The sequence below is a fragment of the Nannobrachium achirus genome (assembly GCF_963921795.1).
Source record: "Nannobrachium achirus genome assembly, chromosome: 10".
Classification (NCBI taxonomy): Eukaryota; Metazoa; Chordata; class Actinopteri; order Myctophiformes; family Myctophidae; genus Nannobrachium; species Nannobrachium achirus.
Window position 1 is genome coordinate 58,603,918 of NC_137819.1, and position 19,112 is coordinate 58,623,029.

At 41.7% G+C, this 19,112-nt stretch overlaps 1 protein-coding gene across 2 annotated transcripts in view; it reads left to right on the top strand.

The window, feature by feature from the left end:
- The first annotated feature begins 309 nt into the window (after positions 1-309).
- The window catches only part of setdb1a (SET domain bifurcated histone lysine methyltransferase 1a), a 29,632-nt gene continuing 10,829 nt past the window's right edge, over positions 310-19,112 (top strand). For both annotated transcript variants that reach the window (XR_013962450.1, XM_080735752.1), the window contains exons 1-9: positions 310-505; positions 1,609-1,814; positions 4,082-4,657; positions 7,466-7,633; positions 8,794-8,992; positions 9,437-9,510; positions 10,642-10,832; positions 15,234-15,366; positions 18,008-18,089. Coding sequence is in view for 1 of the 2 variants with exons in the window: in XM_080735752.1 (XP_080591878.1) it covers positions 315-505; positions 1,609-1,814; positions 4,082-4,657; positions 7,466-7,633; positions 8,794-8,992; positions 9,437-9,510; positions 10,642-10,832; positions 15,234-15,366; positions 18,008-18,089 (1,820 nt within the window). In the remaining variant the exon portion in view is untranslated. The remainder of the gene's footprint in view (positions 506-1,608; positions 1,815-4,081; positions 4,658-7,465; positions 7,634-8,793; positions 8,993-9,436; positions 9,511-10,641; positions 10,833-15,233; positions 15,367-18,007; positions 18,090-19,112) is intronic.

Consider the following 19,112-nt stretch of genomic DNA (forward strand, 5'->3'; position numbering starts at 1 on the left):
GTCTTCGATAGATGCTAGATAATGCTGTGCACATAATAGGTAAAGAGGATGTCATTTTTAGATAGACCTACTCTTTGCATGACAAAACAGTAATTACAACTGCAAATTATAGAGGTGTTTAACTGTGTGTGTGTGTGTGTGTGTGTGTGTGTGTGTGTGTGTGTGTGTGTGTGTGTGTGTGTGTGTTTTTAAAAAGAAGAAATCCCGTTTTAAACACATCCAGTGCCACAGATTGGGATTATTTCACTGGGCAGCATCCGCAACATCTGGAACCAACGTGGATTAGGAGCTGCCAGGCCAGCCTGGTTCCAGTCATGATGGACGGTGGCGGTGGTGAGGATAGGTTGGTGATGACTCGAGAGGAGCTGCAGAAATACATCCAAGAGATGGTGAAGAAGAAACGGAGGGAGCTGTCGAAGCCAGCAGGAACAGTGGAGAACAGCCGCTTCCAGGCCCTGACGGACAGGAGAGATCGGCGACTGACGGCCTTCCACGATCTCTGCAAGTGAGTGCCTTGACACGCACACACCATGCACGCACACGAAAAACTAAACTAAAAGTTGAAATATGGAGTAAGGGTGCCCTCACACCAAAATACCTATGAGAGTGGAATCCGCATTCCGCCAATGCATTTCAATGATAAGGGAGCGTTTTTTGCAGAAATCCTCTGCTGGCATGATGAAACCGTTTCACTCTCATTGAAATGCATTGGCGGAACGCGGATTCCACTCTCATAGGTATTTTGGTGTGAGGGCACCCATATGAAGTTTCTGCAACAATATACTGACAAAAAGTTATATAAGTAAAGGCCCATTCCCACTGGGCCAGATAAACAGATAAAAAATGTCTTTCTCCATCCAAGTGGATGGTAAGATACTCATAAAAAATATCAGTCACAGATATCTTTTTTTATCAGTATCTTGCCATCCACTTGAATGGAGAAAGATATATTTGTATCTGTTTATCTGGCCCAGTGGGAATGGGCCTTAAGGGATAACATCTCGCTCAGCGGTCGTTATCGAGTGATAGGAGCCCTTCAGGTTGATATGCCACTGCCGCTACACGTCGGTGGCATATCAACCTGTCGACCTCTGAGCGAGATTTTATCCTGCTTATTGCACGGTTACTTAGTAAATAAATTACCGGTAATGCATTGACCCAAGTACAAAAATATTTCCTTGCTTACAGTAGTGAAAGTGTTGCACTGGCCGTCCGCAGACTAGTACAACGTCGCTTCGACGCAAACAAGCAACAAGGAAGTGTTAATCAAATAGAATCCATATTTGGTTACTGCTTTGTCTATTTCTCGCTTCAAAAATTTTCAAAAACATTCTTGAGAGCAACGTTTAGTTGTAAATGTCACTGTGTGTTTGTTTACATGGCTGTCATGTTGGATACGGCACAAGATTCTCGCTGTCCAGCCTCAGCGCAGCAGGTGTTCTGACCCTTTGATTAGGCATCGGTCTGTTACAGAGCGGAGCGGTCTGTTATCCAGAAATATCAGACCGCTGATTTCAGCGATTGACCAATCAGAATTAAGCATTCAAACAAGCCGTGCAATAATTGGATACAACCTATGCTCTGACGCTGATTGTGCCTGGCTGGCAGGTCTGTGGAAGAATGTGAAGCAAGCATGAAGGAACTGTACGCTATGCTGAATATGGAGTACAAAGACTCGGACTCAGAGGAAGAAATCCAAGTCGGCACCAACTCTGACGAAGGAGCTGGCGCGAATGGATACGATGGTGATGCTGATACAGTAGATGGTGATGCTGATACAGTAGATGGTGACGATGCTGATGCTGCAGACAACAGTAAGGATGTTGTGTCACTGAAAACATAAATGTATAGCTTCATATGTATTGTTTATGTAAGAGACATCTCTTGTATTTTGGATGTTTATGGCTAGCACGGTTTCACTTGATTTAGTAGACTCATTTCTGGATCTTTCTCTAGCAGCACAGGATTATAGAGAAGCTAGGTTGGTACAAATGTCAGTGTATGAAAAAGATGAGGAACAAATGACCAATGTGGGGTTTAAGAATAGCTCCCTTAAAATAAAAATAATTCGAGTTAACAAAGACTCACAACCTATTTTATTAATTATAGTCCAAGTGATGACGTAATGATTTCAGTAAAATAGCGTGGCTTATTAATATTTTCACTAGGGGTGGATATGGGCAAGAATATCGTGATGCAATATGTATCACGATACTTGGGTCACGATGCAATAGTATCACGATATATTGCGAATCTTTGCGATACGATACTATTGCGATTAGTGTTGTCACGATACTGGATTTTCAACTTCGATACGATATTTTGAAAAATTTCGATACTCGATACCATTTTCGATACCACGCAACCACGGAGAATTTAGTGCAAAAAAAATATTTTTATTTAAAGAAAAATACACAAATAAAAAAATGAACTATCAACTGTCTGGAAGAAATAACTACACTTTCTTTCACAGTAGGCCTAATATTTTTCTTTCACAGTAGCAGTGAGTGCATGGCATGCATTGCAATTGTAAAGTAAATATTGAGGTAGTGTGCATATTCAAAAGCCTCAGATTGTCACACTGTAAAAGGCCAGGGCTCCAGACTAACTTTTTTCACCAACGTCCCAGGACCGTCCCAAACTTCAAATTTAACCGTCCCCAAATGAATGTAATCCGTCCCCAAAAATTATTAAAAAAATATATAGATTCATGAATTAATATATTATTGTTATAATATGTATTATTATTATTATTTAACTATTATTATTATCATCATTATTATTGTTATTAATATGCTGGTGAAATTGGCTTGGCAATCCTTTCTGTCATCAGTATCAACAAGCAACCCCCCTGGTTGCTTGTTTCTCTCTCAAAAACAAAACCTGGCAACATAGGGTGATCAGACTCAGCGATCAACCCCGCTGGTTGCTTGTTTCTCTCTCAAAAACAAAACCTGGCAACATAGGGTGATCAGACTCTGAGATGTGTTTAACTTAGCACAAGACGCTAAACAAGCAGGCTGCAGTGGACACTATGCTGCTCATGATTACATGATTTATGTAGTGCAATATTGTGGATATGTGTGGCTGGCTACCAACAGGGAGGAAACATCAGAAAAGCACTGTTGATGACACGGAAAATAGACGCTAAAATAGACGCTTTGCGGACATTTTTAGCGCTTCTTCAGCAGCCTTTGCTATAGATTTCAGCACTTTTGCAGGAATAGCATGGTGCCCTGTCAGCACGTAAAGCGTGTGCATTAATCTGGCCATTCTTTAGCATGATGTGAGTTTGTATTAGCTGTTTTCGACTAAACTCCGCAGCCACCACTAGCTGCTGTTCGTTGTGTGTGTGTGTGTGTGTGTGTGTGTGTGTGTGTGAGAGAGAGAGAGAGAGAGTCAGAGTGTGTGTGGAGGGACGAGGTAGGGACGGGGAGAGAGAGAGCGAGAGAGATAGACGGAACACTATAGCCCCGTTCAGCTCGCATCGACACGTTGTTTTTGTTCAAATGAACAGTAATGAGATGGAGTCATTTATTTGAGCGAGCGGATCTGTTGTTGTCGAGAGTTAAATAAAAGAGAGGAAATAAGCCGCCACTGCTCGGGAACGCTCCAGCTTTCATGGCCGTACCGAACTGTAAAACGTAGTATCGATACTACCGATACTACGGAAAAGCCGTATTGTACCGAATGGGTTTTTTCAGTATCGATATTTATCGATATACCAATATTTTTGACAACACTAATTGCGATACTATTGCGATTGCCTATATCAGTTTTAAAAAGCTGAAGGCGCTGCTCTAATGTTGTTTTCGTGGTTCTCAGCCATTTTCTCAAGAGACCTCACTCACTGAACCGTGGGAAGGGGAAGTAGCTACTATAGTACAGCGACATCTAGAGGCAGCGGAGTATCAGGACCGGACTTCTACCATTGGTTCCTTAGCATGGGAACCTATTCTATTTTGTATCGCGATACTACAGCCTTAAGTATCGATACAGCGTTGGCAAATAAACTATCGCCATGTATTGCCATGTAGATTATATTGCCCAGCCCTAATTTTCACACTTTTCTCCTTCCCAGATGATATGCCTTGTTTATCCACTGCGAGCTCTGTCAGCCCTGTGGCCCCTAGGAGTCCTGCTGCCAGGTCACAACACAGACCACAGACAAGCAGTGTTGAGGATTCACACACTTCTAGTTCTCTTCAGGTTAAACTGAAGCCGGCAGTCGTGCTCCTCTCCAAACTAGACCCGGAAATGATTCGCCGTCCTCTCCCTCCGCGGGCGGCGCGCCTGAAACAAAACAAAAAGGACAAAAGGGAAAAGGAGGAGGAGGAAGAGGACGATGAGCAGAGTGACTGTGATTCTGAGGACTCGTACAAACCAAAGGAGGACGACAACGACAGCGGCGACAGCAGAAGCAGCAGAAGCAGCAACAGCAGCGGCAACGAATGGTCGTACAGTGGCTCAGAAAGGTCAAAAAGGAAGAGAGAAAAGCTTAAGAAAGGCAACACGATGACGCCACAAGTGATGGCACCAATATTCACCAAAGTCCCGAGCACAACACATCAGAAGACCACCGTCACTCCTGCAGGCCAAGTAACTTTCCAGCAGACGAACGCCACGACAACAAGGATAACTCCAAAGCCGAATGGAGGTACATTTCTGGGTTTTAACCCATTCAGAACGGGTACACAATACACATTATTGTGTATCATTATTTTATGCTTTAACTATTGAAAAATAGCAGATATACGCGCTGCGAGCTTGTAGATCTTCTATTATTGAAAAATTGTGAAAATTAGAATCTAGACCCGATTCTATAAGTATCTTTTGAATCCTTCTAAGATTTTTTGAAAAACCTATGTTTCTATGTCAGCAATCTGGCTAGCCATCGTCAAAGAAAAGGTCCTTTTCACTTAAATGGAGCTCAGTTAGTCTGTTCTTGAGAGACTACTATGTCAGTGGTTCTCAATCCTTTTCATGTGAAGGACCCCCAAAATGATATGTATTTGGCGACGGACCCCCATCTCAAAACATTTAGTTCCAGGGACCCCCCAGAAGTAAAATTTGAGTTACAAATGTTCACTTTGAAAATACATATATTCAAAGATTTGCACACATTTTCACGACTTTTTCAAAAAATAGCAGATCTACAAGCTTGCAGCGCGGCACTCGGTGCCACTCTGTGAGCTTGTATATCTGCTATTTTTCAATTGCTAAAGCGTTCAATAATTCTAGGCCAAATTAATGCAACGCTTGCAACTACTCTATTATTGAAAAATTGTGAAAATTAGAATCTAGACCCGATTCTATAAGTGTCTTTTGAATCCTTCTAAGATTTTTTGAAAAACCTATGTTTCTATGTCAGCAATCTGGCTAGCCATCGTCAAAGAAAAGGTCCTTTTCACTTAAATGGAGCTCAGTTATTCTGTTCTTGAGAGACTACTATGTCAGTGGTTCTCAATCCTTTTCATGTGAAGGACCCCCAAAATGATATGTATTTGGCGACGGACCCCCATCTCAAAACATTTAGTTCCAGGGACCCCCCAGAAGTAAAATTTGAGTTACAAATGTTCACTTTGAAAATACATATATTCAAAGATTTGCACACATTTTCACGACTTTTTCAAAAATAGCAGATCTACAAGCTCGCAGCGCGGCACTCGGTGCCGCTCTGTGAGCTTGTATATCTGCAATTTTTCAATTGCTAAAGCGTTCAATAATTCTAGGCCAAATTAATGCAACGCTTGCAACGACAATGCTAAAACTCATGACGTATCACTGGAGTCATGGAAATGCTCGCAGCTGCCGAAAGAGCAAATTGGTCTGATTTGATTTGCAGTTTCTCAAAATAGACAAAGACCCTCACTCTGAGGAAGAGCTTTTAAGGTAAAAACGTTGCAGCTCTTTTGTGGTGAAATTAAAGGAGTAGTTCACCACTTTTCAACCTGTCTTCATATAATTGGTCCTCACTAATGTTCATGATAAAATATCACATGCATGTTTTCTGAATAAACCACATTCAAATATTTAAAAGGTCAAAAATGGGGACACATCAGCTGCATAATTAAGCGATTTTGGCCTGAATGCAAATCTCTGTCATGTTAGATTTGACCCACTTTAACCATTATGTTATGCTTTAACTATTAAAAAGTAGCAGATGTACAAGCTCACAGCACAGCAACATTTGTGCAAGTCTTTGAATATCTTAGACCTGATTCTATACATGTCTTCTAAATCCTTCTTCTAAATCATTGTCATGTCAAGGACCCCCCAAAACGATATGTATTTGGCCGCTGACCCCCATCTCAAAATATGTTGTTCCAGGGACCCCCCAGAAGCAAATATTTGAGTTAACAAAGGATCGCTTTTAAAAAGATTTTTCAAAAATAGAAGATCTACAAGCTTGCAGCGTGCTGTGAGCTTGTATATCTGCTATTTTCAATAACCCAATTAGAAAAATAGTGCCATCTTGGATATCGCGCAATGCATTCTGGGTATGCGCAAAGGTCTATGCCTATGGGATTATTTGCATCCATGTGCATCCAACTCTAGGCACATCTCGGAGACTGTTGGGTTTGAGAGTCTTGGAGGATGACGGACGCGGTTTTGACTAATTTATTCGTTTAACTGTTCCTTCCTGTTTAACTGTCATTCGGCCACTGTGAGTGTCACTGGTTTAGTTCCTGGCAGCTTGCTGCTGCTTTTCTCCAGTTTATCAGCGCTGTGGACTTCTTGGTTCGCTCGGAGTCAGGTGTTTAGCTTTACTGTTGTTATGACAAACAGAACCGGGCGTGATCTGAACCAAGCCTGACCCAGTTGACGATAATAAAACAGGGATCCAAACTTCTATGGGTCGTGGAATCACGTGGATACGAGCAAGCACAGTTTACTGTCTGATCGCAGCAATGGATTAAGAAAGTTGCTTGCACTATCATGGCATAAAATTAACAAAACAACATGTTTGCAACGCATATTAAGGTTGAATGAGATGTAAAAGCCCAAATCATATATTAATTGGTAGGCGACCGCATCGCACAAGCTAAAGTTTGGACCTCCTCTGGTCCTCTATTTCTGTAGCATATTGATTTGGTGTAGCTTTAGGTTGCAGATTTAAAAGACATGATGCACGGCAACGGGCAACTAAATCCTTCTTTAATAAATTTGACACAACATCACAGTCTAATAAATACCGTCTGAGAACAGTTAAGTGACTAAATTAGTCATCATCCGCGTCCGTCATCCTCCAAGACTCTCAAACCCCATAGCGTCTGAGATGCGCCCCCTAGAGGAAGCGCATGAACCCAAATAATCGCATGCCCAGAATGCATTGGGCGAAATCCAAGATGGCGCTATTTGCGTACCGGGCTATAGTTAAAGCATTAAATAATTCTAGGCCTAAATGGTTTAATTGATGATACCTGTTTTTAATCCAGTCATGTGTGTGGTCACTCTCTTACAGGAGATTCAATTGCGCTTGTGGTTTCCTCCATCTCACAAGCCACAAACCCTGTACCCACAAAACCCCCCGACCTCCCAGCCGAGGAGGTAAAGGTTGGCATGAAGGTCTTAGCCTTGAGGAAGACCAGCTGCTGGGAAGGGGGAACAATAACGGAAATCATAACAGAAGGTGTGATAATACTTTTTTTTTTCAAAATGCGTTTTGAGCTCGTAGGTTTGGCTATTTTTGCTTCTTTTGAATTGGAATCCTGAATTATTTTTTGTTATTTTTTAATTGGAATCCTTAAATGTTAAATGTATGAACTACTATACTAGTCATTAAGCTACTAATATAGACTGATGGAATTAAAGCAGGTCATGTTTGGAATTGTAACAGCTGAAATCAAAGTATTCAGGTATTAACCTGCGGGCCGCATTAAGCGAAGGTGGGGGCCGCATGTGGCCCCCGGGCCGCCTGTTGCCCACGTATGACATAGACAAATGCAAACAATTTGATTCTGCCATTTAGTAAAGCGTGCCCTGGCTGCTATGTTATTTTTTTTCCACCTATTTTCAGTTGTTCGCAACCTGTGTGTCGGGACCCCCCAAATTATTTTGGGGGGGCCCCAGATGATTAACTTAATGTGAAACATTGTTTTCTCTCAACAGTAAACAAACCAGCATACATTTTTAAGTGTATAGAGGGTATCTGCACATTTCTAAAGTGACCATTTAAGGACTTTTTAATACCTCCAAAATGACAAAGCGGTGGTCCCCAGTTAAAATATGATTATTTTTGCGGTCGCGGCCTGAAAAGGTTAAGAACCGCTGACCTATTTCACCCATTGCAACTCGCATTACACTTTACTTTTATTATAACCTTTTGTTGTGCAACAGAACTTCCATCAAGGGTAATAACATGCACTAACTTCGCATTCCCAGCCGTTAGTACCAGGACTATATGTTGGCAGTCTGGCACTGGCAGAATGTGGTAAAAGTATTATTTTGAGACCTGTGGAATACGCTCACTTTTAAGCTAGACATACTGAATGCACCAATTGCCATTATTATTTTTGGTTTTCAAACAAACCCATGTTCATAAACAGAGGGTAAGGAGTGCATCTGTTTCGCGTAAGTAAGAGTAAAAAATCTCGCACACAAGGTGCTCTTTGGTAGCCAGGTGACAAAATTGATGCAAAAAAAGTTAGACCAAGGCACTCTTGAGGGACAGTTAAAAAGCCTTTATTTTGGGGTTAATGCATGGCAAGAAATATAAAAAAAGCACCTACGCGTTGCGGCACAATGCTTTCTTTAGGGTGACTAAACCCATGTTCATCTCCTCCTTCACAGATGACGTGCAGAAGTACAAGGTAGATTTAGGAACAGAGAAGACCCTGTTGTCTGGACATCACATAGCGTTTCACTACTCACCCACCCTGGAGCGGCTGTATGTCGGTGCTCGTGTTGTGGCCGCGTATCAAGAGACCGATCAGTCCTGGTTCTATGCTGGTATCCTGGTGGAGATGCCCAATAGAAAGAACCGAATGAGGTTTGTGTGTGTGTGTGTGTGTGTGTATTATTGTTAGTTTTCTTCTGTCTTATTTCATTCTATAAAAAGAGAACATAAATCACAAAATATAAACTAAACTAGCAAACCCACTTGAAAACTGAAATTTAAAGTAAATAAATATAAAAAAAAACAATATATTATATATAAACCTGCAAAACTATAACCTCAATGTGTGTAATTGTGCATATCAGGGTGATGCATGATACTGTTATGGTAGATTTAGATGTGTCTGCTACATTAAGAGTATCTGGTCAGGTGAATTTATCCAGCTATCTCTTATTCTACTGTAATAACTAATTACTTTGAGGGTGCACCTCTCTGAGATGGCCTGCCGCAACAATGTATTTTAATGGATGGGAGTTTGATGTTTTTAGCTCAGATCCAGTTAGAGGTTTTGCCATAAGACATTTTTCCATCTTTCAGGTTCCTGGTCTTCTTTGACAATTCCAATCCCTCCTATGTTGGTCTGCCTCTTCTTCACCTGGTGTGCCGACCGTGTAAGATGGACACGTTATTAATACTCTTTTTCAAAGGAAGTTAGTGTCAGAGCATTTGACTGTACTTTTGTAAAATGATTGACCAGGTAAGGCTGGTTGCAAGTAGCCTGGTTAATAAACCAGACTGCACACCACCCCCTGTTGGTAGTGGTGGTAATATCCAACACGCAGTGAGGAATTAGTATGAGCAACCAGGCTAGGTTGCAAGCATGTCAACTCTGTCGGGTGGAAACCTCATACATCCAAAACTGTTACTCTTCAAGGTTTCAAATAAAAAATGGCAAAAGTAGCAGATCGGCAAGCTCGGGATTTGGTGCCACTTTCTATACTTTCGTGTGACGCTTTAGTATGATGATGTGGGGCATTCTTTTACGAAAAAGGTTAACACATCTGGTGCCAACCCCGAGTTTCCCGAGTTTGTATTGATACCAACGCTGTGCCAACCCCGAGTTTCCCGAGTTTGGGCCGTTTTTGAAAAAAAAAAAAAAAAAAAAAAAACATTTTTTTTTTTTTTCCAATTTTTTTTTTGGACCTCCAGAAATGTATTAGGCATGATCGCGATCGCGAAATTGCATGTTTAACCCCCATACCAACCCATTCTTTCAAACATGGCAGCCATGTTTGTTTACATAATGGCCCATAAATCATGAATGCCTGAACGGATTTCCAAGCGGATTTTTTTGTTTGAAAGCTGTGAACAGCATCTTCACACGTGGTGCATCATCTAGGCATGGGCGTGTACTTTTTACACAATTGCACAATTACATGGAAGTCTATGGTAACCATGGCAACGCGAGACATTGAAGAGAAAAAATCATTGCAACATAAGTGTTAAGTATGGAGATAAGAGGTTTCTGCCCAACAGCAATGCTATACTTAGGCATACTGTATGACGACTAGCGGAAATAGCAGGTTTCCACTTGACAGCGATGACATGCTCCTTCCAGCCATTTTTCAAAGTAAACAGGAATAGTATATTGTAAAAGAAAAAGACCCGACAGAAGTGAAACGGTAACCTGTTTCTCTAGCCGTTAACTAATATTATTCATTACTGATATACTAGTATTTCTTATATTTTTTATATTATTTAATGACGTTTTCAATAAACGGATTTGTCTTTGTGTGTGACAGTGAAGGACGTGACCGAGGAGCTTACCGATGAAACACACAGGACATTTATCCAGGATTACTTGAAGGTCTGGCCGAACCCTGCGTTGGCCCAATACCGGGTTGGACAGACCCTGAACGTGGAGTTTGACGGAGCCCTGAGGAAGTGTGAAGTCGACGAGATGGACTGCAGCTTGATTCAGATTTCTTTCAAGGTGAGCCGCTTTCAACGCCTTGTAAATTGTGAATATATTTTTAATTCCTTTGATGTTTCCTCAGACATCATGTATCTGACTCGAGATGAAATTACGGTGGCAAAATGAGCTTACATTTCTACTAGACAGCAGCTAGTAGTAAGTAAAAAAAATCACACCCAATGTGAAGTGAGCGGTGGTCGTGCTTACATAACGTCTTCAGACTAGGATTTGAGTCTAGGATGTACAGGCTATGCTACACACACACATTTTGCTATGGCAAAAGGCTGAGGAAAAAGGCTACAGACATACGACATATGACATCACTAGACAAACATGATGCTACGCACACACATTTTACTATGGCAAAACGCTGAGGAAAAAGGCTACGGACACACGCACAGCCACTTATAGGAGCGGTTTGCACCGCTCAAAAAAAGCATTCACAGACATACTGCAACCTGGAAGTAATCTAGATATTAACCTTAGGGGCTCTATGTGTGAACGAATGTTTGGGACTCTGTATGACCTGAAGTGCAATGGACTTGATGCTTCCAGCTCCCTTGTGTTAAAGGAGTTTTCACCCCCAGAATGACTTTTTTTCTTTTGATTAGTCATGCCATGGAGACTTGAGTTAAAAAAATGTATATGTCGCATACCTAAGACAAAAGATTATTATAGTGAATTTACCCCCATTGATTCTGAATGGGGAGTGGGGACCCAAATGCATGGGCCTGGATGGGGACCCAAATACAAGGCCCTGGATGGGGACCCAAAGGCATTTGGGTGAGAATCAATGGGGGTAAATTTACTTGACCCTTGACCCTAAATTTACACCCATTGATTCTGACCCAAATGCATTTGGGTCCCCATCCAGAATCAATGGGGGTACATTTACGATAATCAATGTTTTTGTCTTAGGAATGTGACGAATACACAAAAATCCATGGCGTGACTAATCAATAGGAAAAAAGGACATTTTGGGGGTGAACTACTCCTTGTCCCTCTACGCCCAACTGCCTCAATGTGTGAATGTGCTTGGTCAATTTCTGGTGAATATAAGATGAGTGTGTAGGCGTTTTGATGACATTTCTATTGTCGAGGAGAGAGTAGCCTCCCCGAGGTGTTTGGAGAGAGGTATTAGATCACAGAAAACATTTTAATTAAATGTGCAGGTTTTTATTATTGGTAGTAGCTTTTGAGTTGGAAATCTTGAATCTTCACATAGTCGAACCCTAGTCGAACCTCAGTGATCAGTGGCTTATATGTGATACATTGTTAAACCCAAATGATGTCTCTTCTCTAAGAAAGTAATTCAGTGATGCACATGATAGTCTGTATGTTGTTATTTGTCCAGCTCAAGAGGATGGCTTGTTTTTCAATTTAGGTTTTGGCTTGTTGACGTGAACAAACACCCCTATTAGGCCTGGGGCCAATTCTGATATCTTCACAAATTGGTACCACCCAAGGTGACCGTACATTTTTTACATTTTTGACTTCCTACATGTCTCTAGTTTACATTTTGGTATGATAACCCTTTCTGCGACCCAGCTTAATTGATGTTATCACCCGCTAGAGTCGGTCTCCCATCGACTTTCTATACAGGAGGAAAATACCCAGAAAAATATTTTTTTTCTGGGTATTTAAGGAGGATCTGAGGGGTCTAACTAGGGGTTTGTCATGATGCTGAATCCATTGCAGGCATTTGTTTTGCACAAAAAACATTCCGTGGGCTAGAAATGGCCTCAGAAAACAATACACGAATGGGTGAGTATTCATGTTAGTCGGAGGCCTTAGGGTTTTTTTTCTCGTGCTAATCAGTCTAAAAGTGCAAAATTTTGCACAGATGTAGCTCAGGGCATGCACTAATGATTTAGCTAGGGCGCCCGAGTCGGCGACCTTTGGGGTCACCACAGCACCCACAAAACTCTGAAAAGTGATGACTCATCACTTTTCATCACTAAAGTCGATGGGAGCCCAACTTGATTTGGCCGCTGTGGCGACCCCGAATGTCGCAGACTCGGGCGCCCTAGCTAAATCATTAGAGCATGCCCTGAGCTACATCTGTGCAAAATTTTGCACTTTTAGACTGATTAGCACGAGAAAAAAAACCCTAAGGCCTCCGACTAACATGAATACTCACCCATACGTGTATTGTTTTCTGAGGCCATTTCTAGCCCACGGAATGTTTTTTGTGCAAAACAAATGCCTGCAATGGATTCAGCATCATGACAAACCCCTAGTTAGACCCCTCAGATCCTCCTTAAATACCCAGAAAAAAATTTTTTTTCTGGGTATTTTCCTCCTGTATAGAAAGTCGATGGGAGACCGACTCTAGCGGGTGATAACATCAATTAAGCTGGGTCGCAGAAAGGGTTATCATACTAAAATGTAAACTAGAGACATGTAGGAAGTCAAAAATGTAAAAAATGTACGGTCACCTTGGGTGGTACCAATTTGTGAAGATATCAGAATTGGCCCCAGGCCTATATAGGGTGTTTAAGTATCTTGAGTCTTCCTGTCTCTCCAGCTCTTATGTAAACAGAAAATAACTGTTCAGCTCGGGATACCAATTTTATCCTATCAGAATACAGGATAAACAAGCGACAGAAGTGGGCAGACAATTGTACCGGTAAATGGTAAATGGTGCATTTATATAGCGCTTTTATCCAAAGCACTTTACAGAGATTGTGCATTACATTCACCCATTCACGCACATATTCATACACCGGTGGCGGAGGAAACCATGCAAGGCACCAACCTGCTCACCAGGAGCAATGTGGGGTTCAGAGTCTTGCCCAAGGACCCTTCGACATTAACTCAGAGGGAGCCCGGATTTGAACTGGGAACCCTTCGGGAACCCTTCGTGCTCTAATAACGGTTTCTCTACCCCTGAGCTATGCCGCCCCACAACATGAAGTTGAACATAACGGGAACATGAAGTTGAAGCTGATAATGATTACGCTCTCTCCTGATTGGCTGAAAATGGCAATTCACCTGAAAATGAACAAAGAGGTTAAACCTTTTAACAAAAAAAAACATGTTCTAAACTGTTCTAACCAAAAGCATATCACCACGAGGGCATTCACGAATAGTGATTTTTAGTATTCAAATTAATCGACCTCAAAGTATTCGAATAGTCGAATATTCGACAGGACTGGCCAAACAATCAAATATTAAGTAAGCAAGAGGCGAACATTGTGAGAATAGCAGATCTACATGCTCACAACGCCTCTGCGGAACCGAGTCACATTAAATGTAATACCTACAATTCCAAGTGCTTGTCAGGGTTCTTATGACTTCCTATCTAGCCAAGCTTTATAAACCATGAAGAAATATATATTTTTTTAAAGACAAAACAATAAAAAAATTAAAATAAGCGAATATTCGACTTCGGTGAACAACATCGAATAGTGACTTTGATATTCGAATATTTGGTGAATGCCCTAATCACCACCTGTCAGGAATGGATACTGACATGCCATTGCATATCTTGGCTCACTGGAAAAGCTCTGTTGCACTAAATGGAACAGAGCCTTAATTAGACCTTTTTGACGGCAGCCATGGACACACATTGTTGAGTAATGTTACTTCCTTAACGGGGTGATGATGATACCAATTAAGGTTGTCTTACATTGAGGTCAAACAGATTCAGGATGCTGCTATTGTGCATGTTGGGTCACTGGAAAGGCTCTGTGTTACACTAAATGGCACAGAGCCTTAATTAGTATCATTGTAACACCTGTGAAGAAAGAACATTAGTCAAAGTCAGCTATTAGTCAATGGGAGAGTGTTTTTTGCACGTGTTTCAGTCCGAGTGTATCAAAAAAGCAACTGGGTTAAGGCAGCGGAAGCTTGTGATTGGCTGCGCGGAGGTGACGAAAGTCAGGGGGACGGAGATACACCTAAACCTAACCTTAACCCTAACCTTGTCCCCAAGTTACCTCAGTAAAACTAACACTGGTGAATGCTAACCTGGTGAAATGCTAACCTGCTGACACTGGTGAATGCTAGCCTCGTGAAATGCTAACCTGCCGACACTGGTGAATGCTAACCTGGTGAAATGCTTAAACCTGCCGACGCTGGTGAATGCTAACCTGGTGAATGTTAAACTGGTTGGACCAACGGTGCTTAACCCAGTTGCTTTTTTATACACTCGGACTGAAAGACCTGCAAAAAACACTCTCCCATTAGTCAATATGGCTGCAATGAAAAAGATCTATTATCTGTGCTTGCTCACATAACCACTATTGATTATTATGTCAGCTGGCTTTACATTGTGAGAAGTCTGTGAAAGGGGTCCATCATTATCATTTGTATCATTAAATTGTAATATCTTGGTATTACTTACTGTATAATTGATGTTGTGTAGCCCAAATGTGTCAAAACATGCGATAATGGTTGTGTGCATGTCGTACTCAGGAGGTGGACGAACATAAGGAGTGGATTTACCGGGGCTCGAGCCGCCTCGAACACATCGTCAACATGAGGAAACATTCAGAGGAGAATAGGAAGGATTTAAACAAGGATAACAAATCTTTCATCTCCCCACCAGGTTAGTCTGTTCTCCATTTAATGATGTGATAATAATAAAGTAATCCAAACACGGGGACGTATGCACCCTAACTACGTGCCAAACTGTGATTACAGATAGCCCCACTAAGAGCTGTGAAAAATGCATGAGAATTGCCACATAATGTCTCTGACCGCCAATTGGTTATGTCCCTGTAGCACGCTGCTATTATGGGTACTATGACACCGTTTTGTAATTAAAGCTTCAGCGCTTCGTTGTCTACACACACACACACACACACACACACACACACACACACACACACACACACACACACACACACAACACCAGTATTGTTGGTTTGCTGCTTGCCGTGAGATCTACAAGCTCACTATCTATGTGTCGCACTGCTCACCAGCAAGAATGTTCAATGCTCACGAGGCACGCCACACACACACACACACACACACACACACACACACACACACACACACACACACACACACACACACACACACACACACACATACAACACCAGTCTTGTTGGTTTGCTGCTTGCCATGATTTAAATAAAAAACTTGTATAATTTGCACCATTGAGCCAGTGCTCACTTCTGGTGTTCTGTGTGAGTGTGTGTGTGTGCACGCTGAAGCCAGGCCCACCCCCCTTCCGTCCAGGCTAAGAGACCATGGTTACAAATCCCAGCAAAAAAGCTAATAACCGGCTTAAATTTGGGAAAGGTAAAGACTAGGCTTCCATATTCTCTGCATACCAATGGTCATTGGTGCAATTTCAGATCGATTGGTCAACCCATGGAAGGAAAAAAGCGATGAGGATCGCGGACAGAATTTTCTTGAAGCCTTAAGCCCTTTGCACACAGGACAGTTGCGTTTTTTCCGTTTGCGGCATGAATAAAACGCATTGGATTTGGTGTGCAAGGCTGTGCGGAATCGGCGCTGCGGATCCAAAAAGGAGTCATAAAAGGAGTGATGAGTTTTTTACCACATGCGACAAGACGCACAAATCGAACTGGGTTCGATCAAGAAAAAAACGCACGGCGGCAGCCACTCGTCGCACGGCTAATTCGGAGCCGGTGTGCATGAGGTCATAGAGAATCATTGTTTTCTTTTCAAAAAATTATATTGTCCGTTTTATCCGTGCGGTTAAACGCGCCTGTGTGCAAAGGGCTTTAGGTCTTCCGGCACGTTGTTCGAATCTAGACCGAGCGGTCTGAGAGAAAAAGGACAGTAACCTCGTTACAAATACATCTCTTCTATCACACACACACACACACACACACACACACACACACACACACACACACACACACACACACACACACACACACACACCTGTCCTGTCAAGCCTGGTTGTAGAATGGCCAGCTTTTTAGCATTGCAAACCACAGATTTAGGATTGGGTTGCAATTGCATTGCGAGTCATTGATGTGGACTCAGCTTTAGTTTCTTATTGTATGGGATATTTGTAAGGGATGAGATTTCAAAAAGGTCAGTAGAATGATTCGGTAATAAAAACAAAACACATCATATACAAAATGTATACACATAGACAGACTGGCACAGCTAATAAAATAGAAGGTAGATTTTAAATACAATACTTGTATATGAAATAAATTTACAAAGTTGAAAGTACTTTTTCACTTTTGTTTAGTTTTTATTTCATTCGTTTTCTTTAAACCAGGGGTCTTCAATGTTTTCAGGCCAAGGATCCCTTATTTGAGAAAGATATGAAGCAGGGACCCCCACAACATTTTCGTAGATTCCATATACAGTAGTTTCTTTGTTTGACAGCACAGTCATTGTATTTTGGATTCATGTCAATTTGTGTTTTCAGATATTTAACCGCTTGAACCGTCAATACTTATTAAACCTACAAGCTCACATGTGAGCTTATAGATCAGCTATTTTTGGCTACAGTTCTCAGAATATGTTGTTAATATAAAAAGGATTGAAAGTGTTGTGGCCTTTTTCTGGTATCAAATATGGTTAAAGGTCGCCCTGAATAATACACTGAAACTCAAGAATAGTGATGAGTATAACACTCCGCCCTTTATTTCCCAATGAATGTAGACAGAGTACAGAAATAGCGAAGATGCGACACACTCTCTGTGTTCCTGCCACCCTTGGTGCACCAAGTAGCCCCAAACTGCTGTCCTTTGCCCGATCAACAGCTGGGTATATACTGTATGCCAGGCAGTGCCAAGAACACATCAAACAATTTCATTGGTTGCCTACCATGTTTTCGTCGACCTTTGGATCACGCCACCTCACGCCAATTGGTGTGCAACCTCCCTCGTCATATCTCCGGTACGGTTACACACAGAAGAGCGTAGGCCGTGCAACGTGACTTGAGACCATCCAACTGTTCTCTGGTTTTCTTGGTAACCCCCCAGATTCCCCATTTTGAGCTTTGAAGTGTCATACACTTCCATATAAACTGCAATTGGTGTCTTGATGCAACCAAACTCTATAGCAGGCTCACTGCGGCCTTCTCCCATGTGCCTGCTAGTTACATATACCGTCCTACAGAAGATGTGGAGGACCCCCTGTAGTAACTCTGAAGACCCCTAGGGGTCTTGGACACCCTGTTGAAGACCCCTGCTTTAACTAATAACCTTGGTGGTAATGTATAATGAGAACTCACTCCTCTTTGTGTTTGCCAGTGACATCAACACAGACCATCCATCCAAGCAAGCCCCCTCAGACCAGCCCTTCCAGTGCCAGCACCAGCGCTAACAAGCAGGGGTGAGATGCCATGGGCTCGTGTGGGCTCGGCGAGACCACACTTATTTTGCTGCACGCACGCGCACCTCATATGCACACACTAAACACACACTGTAACAATAAAAACAGTGTGCGCGCGTGACGTCATGAATTTAGAGGACCCACACTTCTAAAATCCATATCACACCACTGCTAACAAGTAACGTTTCTCCAATGAAGGATTCTACATGAACAATGAATCTTAAAGCTGAATTAACATTTTATTGTTGTTTGTACTGTACTACTGTAATGGTCTTAACACTGTCTGCAGTGAACAGGGAGTAAAGTACATTGGATATATTATGTCACAGTCTTGGTTTGTTACTATTTGTAGACCACATGTTTTTTTATTACTAGATGAGGGTGCTATACTGTGGTGCAAATTTATATTTGTGTACTACAGTTTTACCGTCCATGTTATTACACCCTCTCCCTGTGACTACAACAAATCCACCCTGGGTGTGTAGTAGTCACTGTCCACTGTCTCAGTACAGTTTTAATTTAAACTCTGCATATGATCAGCCCAGGTCCTGCATGTGGTTCCATTTATTTATTTATTTTTATCATGAAAAGTCAACTGAAGTCACCAAACAAGATGACGTTCTTGCCATTGTTTATACTAACCTCAAAATGTACTTGTAACTTTGTTAATAAAATTGTTATAAAATCTTGATTATTATTGTTATTGTTACGGGACCACTTTGGTTTTTTACAACAAGGGAGCAATTAGAGAAAAGAAAAGATTAGTTTTAAAATGTTTTCATTTACTGCTTTCTATTGTTTTAGCGATTTTAGTATTTCATTTCAGTGGGTGGGGGCATGCGTACAAGTGGCTAAATATGTATTTTTAGACACAATAAGCCGGCAGTTTCTTTGTTACTATTTACACCAGCCTCCATAAGTCACATCTGCCCATGAAATACTGCGGTGCATCTTGGGAATGGGCTTATTTAAGAATACATATTTGGCCACTTGCATGCATGCCCCCAACCTGGTGGCATGCAT